Source organism: Semicossyphus pulcher, unplaced genomic scaffold (assembly GCF_022749685.1).
Source record: "Semicossyphus pulcher isolate SPU_LCO1_2020_fin unplaced genomic scaffold, fSemPul1.0.p SCAF_11, whole genome shotgun sequence".
NCBI classification, from domain to species: Eukaryota; Metazoa; Chordata; class Actinopteri; order Labriformes; family Labridae; genus Semicossyphus; species Semicossyphus pulcher.
The window spans coordinates 4,193,307-4,204,682 of NW_027211615.1; the positions used below are offsets into that span (position 1 = coordinate 4,193,307).

The 11,376-nt window shown below is 41.5% G+C and overlaps 1 protein-coding gene across 1 annotated transcript; it reads left to right on the forward strand.

Moving 5' to 3' along the window:
* Window positions 1-1,116: 1,116 nt before the first annotated feature.
* LOC138585261 (homeodomain-interacting protein kinase 2-like) lies at window positions 1,117-2,418 on the forward strand. Its single transcript, XM_069657549.1, has one exon. It carries the CDS (start codon window positions 1,117-1,119, stop codon window positions 2,416-2,418), a length of 1,302 nt encoding a protein of 433 aa, XP_069513650.1.
* The last annotated feature ends 8,958 nt before the right edge of the window (window positions 2,419-11,376 follow it).

Consider the following 11,376-nt stretch of genomic DNA (forward strand, 5'->3'; position numbering starts at 1 on the left):
CACTGCACTGCAGAATATTTTTTCTACTTTGTTTTTCGAAGAGTGATAGCTATGAGCCAGTGGGTTGGACATGTAGTACTCTTGACTGTATTAAGATTATCAACAGATCAACATGACTCAAATCTCTTCTGTTGGTTTCCTCTCATTTTCACACAAAGGATTACTTGAGAGGTTACAAAACAATAATGCATTTTCACCCTTCCAAATATGTAGGAAAAGCGGATCATCATCATGTCTGGGTTCTCTGTATCATCAGGAGGCATGAACAGCTTGCTTTATTTCACCAACTTCTTAGGAACTGGATTAACTGAATGATTTGGCTTAACCCATAGACTGTGTAAAAAGATGGCTGACATGACAGCTCCCTAAAAGTGAAGCCAAACCCTCTCTATCGCCCCCTGCTGACTGGCTGCAGTATAGGTCATAAAGACCGCCTCCTCCATGTTAACAGATGGGACATGAGTCAAACTATAAAATCAAAATACACGTCAAATATATTTTTCTCAAATATGGTATTTATCATTATAGCTAGTTCTTATCATGCTGATTTATGTCCAAGTGTTCATTTTCTGACAAGTTTATTTTTAATTAGTTATTTGACGCTGTCAAAAGGATGATTGACAGCTCTGTTGACAAATACAGAACAAACATACAACCCTGCAAACTTTCAGCTCATTATAATATATAAAGGCTTTTGTGTTGCATTCACAAAGTATCATTCCAATTGAAAATCACTAGTTTCTAGTCTTAGTACACTAGTAGTACTGACCAACACTTAAAATGGAAAATACGTGTCTGTGTTCACAATTCTATATATTTTAGTGACTATTTTACAAACTGCTCTTGGATCAGAACACAGTTCTCGTCACACACACACACACACACACACACACATAATAGAATTAGAATGTTCTGATGCATTAAAGCCAAAGCCACCATCAAAGGAACCCGATGATGTCATAGAATTCAAAAGTTTATAAGTAGGACTGCATGCACAGAATCTTTCAGTGCACGTCAGACCTTCTACCTGAGCAAGCAAACTTCCTGCAACCATAGATCGTCTTTCACATTTAGAAAACTAACACACATTTCACAAACACAAACACACCACTCAACATGCAGGGATCAGAAGACCTCAAGATAGCCAACGGGAGCATTCTCGGACACCTTTACAAGGTGGAGGCTTCCCTCGGGGAGGGCGGTTTCGGTGTTGTCAAAAAATGCCGCAACATCGAAACCGACCAGTGTGTGGCCATCAAGGTCAACAAAAACGACCTTGATATTTTTCATCAGGCAAGACAGGAAATAGCCATCCTGAAGAAGCTGCGGTCTCTGGATCTAGAGACCTGCAATATCGTGAAGTGGAATGGCTACTTCTTCAATAAGGCTAACATCTGCCTGAACTTCGAGCTGCTGGATCAGAGCCTGTACAGCTACACAAAGGAACAACCGGACCAGTGTCTCCCCATGACAGAGCTGAGGTCTGTGTTGTATCAGATGACCACAGCCCTTTCCCACCTGAGCTCCATGGGAATTGTGCATGCAGACTTCAAAACAGACAACGTAATGGTTGTTGACCGCCACAAGAAGCCACTGAGAGTCAAGTTGATTGACTTTGGCCTGGCGCATCCAACCTACGCTTGTCAGCCTGGTGCTTGTGTACAGACCATCTGGTACAGAGCACCAGAAGTGTCGCTGCACATTCCCTTTAATGAGGCCATTGATATGTGGTCTCTGGGCCTGGCGGCTGCAGAGCTGGCAGTGGGATACGTTCTGTACCCTGGCAACATGGACTATGATGTGCTGAGCTTTATCATAGCCACTCAAGGCCAGCCACCAGACCATGTGCTGGACCAGGGGATGGACACAGATTATTATTTCTATCCAGACAGTGATGGCCCGCAGCGCTGGAGATTCAAGACACCAGAGGAGTTCGAGTGTGACTCAGGGTTCCAACCTGCAGACACAAGATACCTCTGGCTCAAGAGTCTTGATGATCTTGAGGAGCTGATGGAGGTAAACAGACAGAACAATGATCACTGTCTGTTGTTGGACTTGATTAAAAGGATGCTGCATTTGGACCCAGAGCGGCGCATCAAACCCCAGGAGGTTCTGCAGCATCCTTTCCTGTCTGACAGCCTCCCTCAGAGCTCCTGTGCTGACGTGGTAATCAATGTGACTGACACTGAGGAGACAGCACCTAAAGACGATCAGCAGCCCTCCTGGTCTCAGACAACAGGACCAGATAATATCCTTCACCTGGACCAGAACACGACCTCCTCCCTGACTGATGAACCCGAGGACAAGACCACTGAGGAAGTGGAGATCCAGCCTGAGACCAAAGTAAAGAAGGTCGGCTGGTTCAGACGCACCCTCAAAAGGATCAGGAAGACCTTCAGGTCCATCTTTAAGAAGTAGGAGCAACCATCAACATCTAATGTTTGATGGGCTGCACGGTGGTGTAGTGGTTAGCGCTGGCCCCTCACAGCTAGAAGGTTCCTAGTTTGAATCCCGTTTCGGATGGAGTGGGCCTTTCTGTGTGGAGTTTGCATGTTCTCCCCGTGCGTTTGCGTGGGTTTCCCCCGGGTGCTCCGGTTTCTTCCCACAGTCCAAAGACATGCTCATTAGGTTAATTGGTGACTCTAAATTGCCCTCTAAATTGGTTTTAAAATAATAAAAAAAAAAAAAACTTAAACCATGCCATGCATTTGTCGAATGAATATACAAGCCTATATTGTGACCTACATGTGTAAAGTCATTTTTAGTGAAAATAAAGGAAACAAAATCTGTGACATCCAACACATATTTATTGCATCATTTCATCACTTAAATTATATTATTTCCTACTAACTGTTTGATAATAAAGGTGTTATTTCTGCTGTTAAGCAGATGTATTTTATGTCCTATGTACCTGTGCGTTTCCTGTTTTCTCAAAGTCTAAGAGTCGGGCTCTAACACTTCCTTATCACTGGAGATCAGTGCTTGTGATACTAAATAAATGCCAGGACTCCCCTTATTCACCTGTTGGCATGTTTATCGGTTTCTAGTTAATTAGCGACTCTAAATTGCCCATAGGTGTTTATTTGGCTTTAAAATCCAACTAAAGTCATACTGATATACGAATAAAAAACTCAACATGCAGTGTTTACTATATATAATTATATGTTGTGCCTGATCAGTGCCCGCTTAGCGGGTGTTTTGGCTTCAATTTCGTACAATGAGAGTAGATGGAGACGGGTCGTCCATCTTTATACAGTCATTGGTTTAACCCTTAAATGGGCAAGCACATATCAATATTTTGAAAAATTAATGAATTGCTATTTTCTAATGTATCTAGGCCAGTGATTCTCAAACTGTGGGGTGCGCCCCTGTACTCTTCACTGTATTAAGATTTAATTCACAATCTACTTTAATCTGATCACTTTGCTTTGCTTCACTCCCCCAACACACCTGTACCTCTGCTCTCTGCACAGCTGCTGGCCCCGCCCCCTCTATCTGTCTGCTTTGTTGACTACCCTCATCAGCAGTCTGTTTTATTAAGTTACAAAAGTTAAATATTTTCTCTCGCAAAACAGCACGTGAGGCGCGTGTGAACGAGGGACGTTATTAATGACGTAGCGATCAAAACGATCGATCGATCGTTACCAAATGACATCTGCACCTTTTAATAAGCTTTATAAACAGCGACAATCAATGCATTTACAGTAGGGACGTACGGAGATACACAATATGATTGTTTAGATTAGATTGCGTAACAGAACTGCATATGATCTTGTGCGGATAGAGAGCGTCAGATGTTGGACCCTCTTTTGCCGTTAGAACACTGTGAGGAGTAAACTGGTCCCGCCGTGTGATTGATGTCCTGTGACTCCTGTAACTGTTTCAGGGCCGCCACAGCAAAATGTATGTAGCGGAAACACAGTTTTTTTAAGCATTAATTGAACTTTATTGTTATTGTGCTGAAAAAGTTATTGCACATGTTATTATATTTCTATTTGAAAAAGTCTGATGGAGCAATTGAAATAGTTGGGTTTTTTTGCACAGCAAATTACTCAGAGAAAAGTGAAAAGAACGGTCACGATCTTGACTTTCTTTCAAAAAAAGTTAAACTTCACCCTTTTGTGACCTTTTTGGGGGGGCCTGGACATTTTTCTTTCTCCAAGGGGGGGGCTTGACAGAAAAAGTTTGAGAACCACTGATCTAGGCTAACATGACACAATTTCATGATTTTTTTCAAAATATGATTTTTATTTTCCAATTTACACTCTGTATCTCCGGAGATACATCGTCCATTTAGGGTATAAATTGACTATTTCCCCCTTTTTTTAATAGTTCATGTGCCAACTTTTAAAACATTTTATGAACAATTAATTAGCTACTTTCTTTCTTGTTTTGCATACAAAGTTTTAAAAAAGTGAAAAAATTGAATGATAATAACATGTTCATCAATGCTTTGAACGCTGGAAACAAATCCAATCTTTGAATAAACAACGAGTTATTAACATTTATGAACAAAACATCTTATTCCTGTTTTTACCATCTTCCCTGTGGTGCCCCTACATTAGCAATATCCCATCAGCAATGGAAGCTGAGGAAGCAGTTGCGAGCATTTTGACCAGTGACAATGCAAAGCCTCACTTTGCACTTCTGACACATGATGGAGGTCCACCTAAGTGTATGTAATTTTACACAAACTCGTGTAAAATTACATACACTTATTTGCTAACACACATCACTGTATATTATTGCAGACAGACACATACAATATGCACGGCAATACTAGATCTCTCAAATAACAATTTGCATTACTCCTTGAATCATTACCTAAACATCTCTTGTCGTTTATTTTGGTTTGCTGCCTCCTCTGCCTCATCACTAGAGCTACCAAATCGCTTCAAATTGTCACTGCTGCTGTTGCCATCCTCACACTGTCCATTTGTATACAGCTCATCTTCCGTATCTTCCTCACTGGTTCCCTCCTCTGAATCTGATGAACCATCACGCCGGGGACACACCGGATGCCGAAGCGCGGCGAAGCGCCGCGCAACAAAAATCGCGCGCGAGCCGGAGCACTTCCGTTCACACCAGACACGCATTTCTCCGCGGCGGTCGACAAGCGCCTCTGCTCCTCAGCTGTCGTTTACTCACATTTGGAGCTGTTTTTTAATCATGCTCTCTCTCTCTGTTTGCGTCTGGTGTGAACGATACAATCGGTTAACATGGGCGCCAAAAGGAAATGGGCTCCGCTCCGTGGCTATTCGCGGCGCTTCGGCGTCCGGTGTGTTCCCGGCGTCAGGTGGCAAAACTACAATCTTCACCTTGCTCTTTCTTGAACTGTAGAAACTGCTGACAGAAATCCCCTATAAACATGCGTACACTGGTGAATTAATCAATAATACACATTTAAGAGTAAAATAAAGAGTAATCAATATTTCACACCTTTATATTATTGATTATCTGTAGAGTGTAGGCCTCAAAACAGTATATCTGTGAGTGATTATCCCTGTTTTATATCCTTATCTGGGCAATGTATCCACCCGGATACAGACATTCAGTGCCTAATTATCAAAGTTGTGAAAATGTAATTCATTATTTTTCAACAAGAACATATACTTCTTAAAAAACTATATTTTCTCAAACAAAATCCCCCCAAATATAATAAGCATGAAAAAGTAACAACACTCACCACATGGCCAGTGTCTTTGTCCACATAGGCTGCCATCTTGGATTTTGATACAAATGATAAGTATATTTTTGAATGTTGGCATGAAGTCACATGACCTGAGTACTTGACCCATCCCCACTTCAGTGTTTCTCATGAAATAAAGTGAACCCACTTAATGCCCCTCCCCCCACAGCCTGTCAAATGACTGTATCCCCCAGCATACAGAAACCATTTAAGGGTACATTGACTAACTACACTGAATCACCATTGTCACTGAATTAATCAGCCGCTTTAAGAAGCTGTGCTCTCCTTGTTGATGAATGAGAGCTCTGGCTGCCTAAATGTGATTGAAATCTCATTAAAACACGAGAAAATTCACAGAAATAAAAACCTTTGTTCTGAACTCAGTCAGTCCACCTATTGAGTTATTGAAGGGACATTGTCATATTTTCAATCCTTGATTGTATTTTTACATTATAGTGTGTGTATATGACTAATAGGAACAAAAGGTTTTTGAACGGCAGCGGTAGATTGCTTCAGCAGGAAGAACAAAACAGGCTGTAATGGCTGCAATGTTTTTATATGCATTTTTATTTTTGGCCATTTCATTCTCTTTGCCTAATTATTGTTTGTCAAGCCACCTAGCGTTGATTGTTTAAAAAGGTGTCACACCCACTTTTTGTTTGTTGAAACGCTGAAGAAAGCCTTGGGCTGAAACGCATTCATTTCAATCAGGAGAGACTTCATTAAGATTGAACAAGTATTTATTTACAAGTTTGGAAAGAATGAAATGTGCAAAGTCTTTGGCAATTAGACTCCATCGTGATGTCTTCATGTACTTGAAGATGTCGAGAGGCCGAGAGCAGGATAGGATACCCCCCGATGGCGTCTAGACACTGGTGGTGGTGATGATGGTGAACACAGGATGAGCTGAGGAGCTGGACTTGGACACTGATGAGAGGGATTGGAGGTGAACGGGGTGGAGGAGGGTCGCAATGATCGAGCCGAAACGACAAACTGTCTGCGGAAGAGAGGAGAGCAGATTTAAAATTTGACAGCAGAGAGGTGATTGGTCGACAGACGTCGAGGCTGAATCTGGTTGGTTGAGTACTTAAATAGTATACGCCCATAATCAGCTGATCACCAGACAGGAAGGACAGAGCGGGAGAGAGGGAACGTGACGTGAATGAATGATGCTAATGAATGAATGAGTAGGAACAGTCTTCCTGGTTGAACTTACGCTCAGCTATTGACGTCGTTTGTGCTTACTGTGTTATCTTTGAGTCGGTACCAATAAACCTTTTGTAGTTTTGAGTTGAGCGCGCCAGCTTTATTCTTAGTATGGCTGCAATGTTACAATTACAGTGTTACAATTTCATTTATCAGACGCTTTTGTCCAAAGCAACGTACATCGATCAAGAAAGGAGGGAGTGAAGTCAGTAAGGGTCAAAAAACAGCTTCAAGTGTGATCGGACACTGCTGCTAATGTAAACCATGAGGTTGGTTAGCTGGTAAGTAGAGCTTGTTGCCACTGACAGGCTCATATTGTTATTCTAAGTGTCTGACAACATTAATGAAAGGATCCCTACTGAGATAGACCTTTTGTTACAGTAAGAGGCTTTTCTTGAAACCATAACAATCTGCCTCTTCAAAGCCACCAGACTCCATTGACCATTGATTCTACCGTGCAGAACATGGGAGTTCCTGGACTGTCGCTACCTTGACAGGTTAGTTTGTTTGTATTGTTGAGTGATTTTGGTCTCAACAATAAGTGACATTAAAACTGTTAAAATACAAAGTGTGGTTCTTAGAGGAGCCTCAATAATTCTCACAATTAAAAAAGTGACCAATCTGCACATTGTTCTTCAGACGACACCACAGACACAGGGTGACCCAGGACAGGTCATTACTGTCAGTTCTGTTTGCTGGTCACTGCTCACTGCAGTACTAAGTATGTCATTCATCTGATAATTATCTACAGGGAAATTAAGGATAGAAATTAATTACAGGCATGAGCTGCTTCAGTATTGCTTGCTGTCATGTTTGGTGCATCACGTTCCACACCAGCAGGCCCTGTCACCTGCCTCTCAGAGTTACTGCCTCCTAACAATATTAGAGAGAAATACGACTCAGGAAATTGGTAGAGGGGTGACAGAGCGTGACAATCAAGATCCATTTCCCTTTACTGTGGCCTTGTATACCAAGTAGCCATAACGCCGCCTGCTGAGCCCAGTCATGACCTCATGAAAAATGACAACAGGAACCTTGTGTGGTCCATCGCTCCGCTTCTCCAACACTGAAAACTTTCCTGATTTATATTTGTCCATTTGGAGAAAGAGAGCTCAAAGAAGCATAAAAGTGACTCATAACAGATGATCAAGGCTGCAGGTTCACGGCGGGGGCTGTTTCATTCGTTTACATGCCAACTACTGACGCCATGGGCAATGTTTCTCTCAGGCACAGAGTAAGAAGGGAGCACAAGTTAACATTAAACATGACTACAAAATGTAACTGTTAAAAGAGATTGTTACGTGATGGCAGTTTGTGAATGCTCCTTATTACGCACCGATTGTAGGCATGGTGTAGTTGGTGTTTTTCCATGTTCCTCCTGCCCCGTTCTCTTGCTCTCTCTCTCTCCCTCTCCGGCTTTCCCTCTACCTGTTTACATGCCAGCAGAACACCTGATAATAATCAGGCCGCCTCCTCATTAGAAGGAGAATAAGAGGAGGCCAGTGGAGAAGGAGGGAGACAAGTGAATCACACACATGCCTAAGTGCAGTTCTGAGAGAAATCTTTCTTTTTCCTCAGTTCCGGTTTCCTTCTCTTTTTCCCATGCACGGGTTAGCGTGCTGGGTTTTGTTATTTTAGTTTGGATCGCAGCTCTCCGGTAGTTTAGTTTTTCGAGACGGCCAACTGCATGGCTGGCTCATTCCCTCCCCATCTTTTGTTCCTTTTGGCCGGGATCTCCAACCCCTTTTGCATGTTCACTTTGGTTGTCTTTCTAATTAGAGGTACTTGGTTAAAATAAAATGATTGTTTAACTTTGAACTCTGGTCATGGCGTCCTTTATGTGTTCCGTCTCTAGAGCCGTTATGTGTGTTTTGCAGAGGCCGTAACAGAGATGTAATGCAAAAACTATCCCAACTTCAGGCTGTAAAACTGAATTGCCTTCTGAGAGAAATTAAGTGGTCTGAAACTGAATTAACAGGCTTATTTGAAAAACACAGTACTGGTTGGGTTATTGAAATTCATACACATTCTTAAGCAGAATCATTTTCTCAGTGAAATTATACCAAAAGTATCTTTTTTGAGCATCTTGAAATGATGCTTGATGAACTTTGTGCTACATTTAAAAGCCCTAACCCAGCAGGAGTGATCAGAAATTACAATTTACAGGGTCTTCCAGGGCTTTACTTGGCAGAGCTGAGCATCTCTGATTGGTGGAGTACAGGTGTGGCTTTTTAACATGTTTTGCAAATCTTCACAGATCCTTAGACCTCGGTGGAAACACAAACAACAATGGGCTGGAGGAACCTTTTAGTCTCTGGTAAAGAAGCTCCTGGGAATGAAAGTCCTGGGTGGCAAAGACAAAAAGCTTCTATTGCCTCAATATGTTTGAGTAATGTCTGTTAAAAACTGCAACTAATTGTTAGTTTAGAAAATTACTAAGTTAATATTTGTGAATTTATCTCTTAAGTTTATTTGTGTCTTCAGTAAAAGAAACAACGGGCTTTGGGTGACAGCCACAGAGAAGGGAAGTTAGAAAGCGCTGAGGGGAAATAGTTGGGACATATGAGAAACAGAATATCCCCATTGGTTCCTTGTGACTGAAGACTTTGGAAAGCTGTGGGGGCTTCATTCTCTCAGCATGGTTCCCGCTTTTGTCATAGCTGGTTAGCTGGTTACTTCAGAATTGTTTCCTTCACCATTAGTCATACAGACTAAGATCCCCTGTTCATTCTCATGGCCATCACTTTTCCAGGATGTCCACAAACTGTAAATACACTAATCTAACTTCACCCAAATGCACAAACGTTTTTGTTTGGATTTCTATGAGCCAATAAGAGCATTTTACACCAACTAAAATGGACAGCAGTGGAGTCACCCCCTTTTTCATGAAGTATGAGGCACGGAGGAAGCGTATGGCACATTTGTATCTATTAATCACATGGTCAAAGTAAATCCTGCGTGTTAAAATGAGTTTAAAGTAAAGATGAGTTTTTGATACATGTCTAAATACCATAATAAAATACATAGCTTCAAACATCCGTCCATTTGAATGGTTGTTACATACAGTTGCAAGCAGAAATATTCAACCCCCTCACCTGGAAAGACATAATTGTGATGCGCCTGGCCTTTCTCATGCCAGACATGCCGTTGATCCATGTATCCAGTTCCAGTTTGGTTTTGTCAGTCCATAGAACGATCTCCCACAACTCTGTGGTCTTATCCAAATGTATCCTGGCATATTCTAGTCGACCTTTAATGTTCTTCTTGGTCTAGACTGGAGTGCGTCTCGGAGTCCGGCCATGAAGTCCTTGTTTATTCAGTGCTCAATCGTACAGTTGCCACCGAAGCACTGTCCCGCCCTTCATCAGGTCATCCTGCAGGCATTTTGCAGTTACACAGGGGTTTTTCTTAGTTGTCCTGATGAGGTTGCTAAGGGCTCTTGGTGAAATTTGGGGCTTTCTCCCATGGCCAGGCAGGTTTGCTGTTCCATACGTTTTAAACTTCCTTATAAAGCTCCTAATGGTGTCTCTTGGAATGTTATATATTTATTTGGAAATCTTCTTGTACCCATTGCCCTTCAGGTGCAATGAAATAATTTCCTCTCTGTTTCCTCTTCGTGTTTGTGAAAGCTCCTTTGTCTTACCCATGCTTGCAACTCACCTTGCAAACCTTCATGGGTGGGGTTTATCTATGCAACACAGCTAAAGCAAATTAGGGATCATTATAGAGTTCCCAAAAGCTTCATTATGTTTTAACTCCACTTAAGGCCATAAAAACTTTCAGAAGGTTTTAAAAACCTTCTTTACAAGCCATATTATAAAGAGGTTGAATAATTCTGATATGGCTATATTTGCAAAATATCCTGTTACTCAGAAATATTACTAATTAATATTAATATTGATTTCATGTATCACTGACCTGATAAAGATGTCATCCAAAGCAAAATATGGCTCTCTGAAAAAAATGTCATTGATAAATCCTTACAGTCTTTGGGAGGTTTAATATTTCTGATTGCAATGGTACATACATTAATAAAGCTGTTTAGATGTAATCTGACTGTTCTGATTTTATTTTGATACAATCAGTTTATATTGCACTCTACTAACAGGGAACAATAATATTTAACTAAAGAGACTTAAGACGACATTCTCAGAGCCCGTCTGCTATCGTCTGGAGGCAAGTTAGCCTCTGGGAGGGACAGACAGGATGTCAGGGCTTCTGGTGTAGCCAGCTGATATCTGGACGTCTAGTGTAGTGGCACCTTTTAATAGAAACCTTCTTTGCCACTCTTGCAGGACGTGAGGTTTCTGACACGTGTTCCTTAAAAGGCAAACTTCCACAGTTCCAAAAGACGAAGAAGACCGAAGAAAATTGGACGCTTTAATAAACAAAAGTCGACAGTTACAAAAATAAAACTCTTTTTTTCTTGACTTTAAACCTATATGCCTTTGATATTGTATTGGCAACGGTCAGAAAAACTG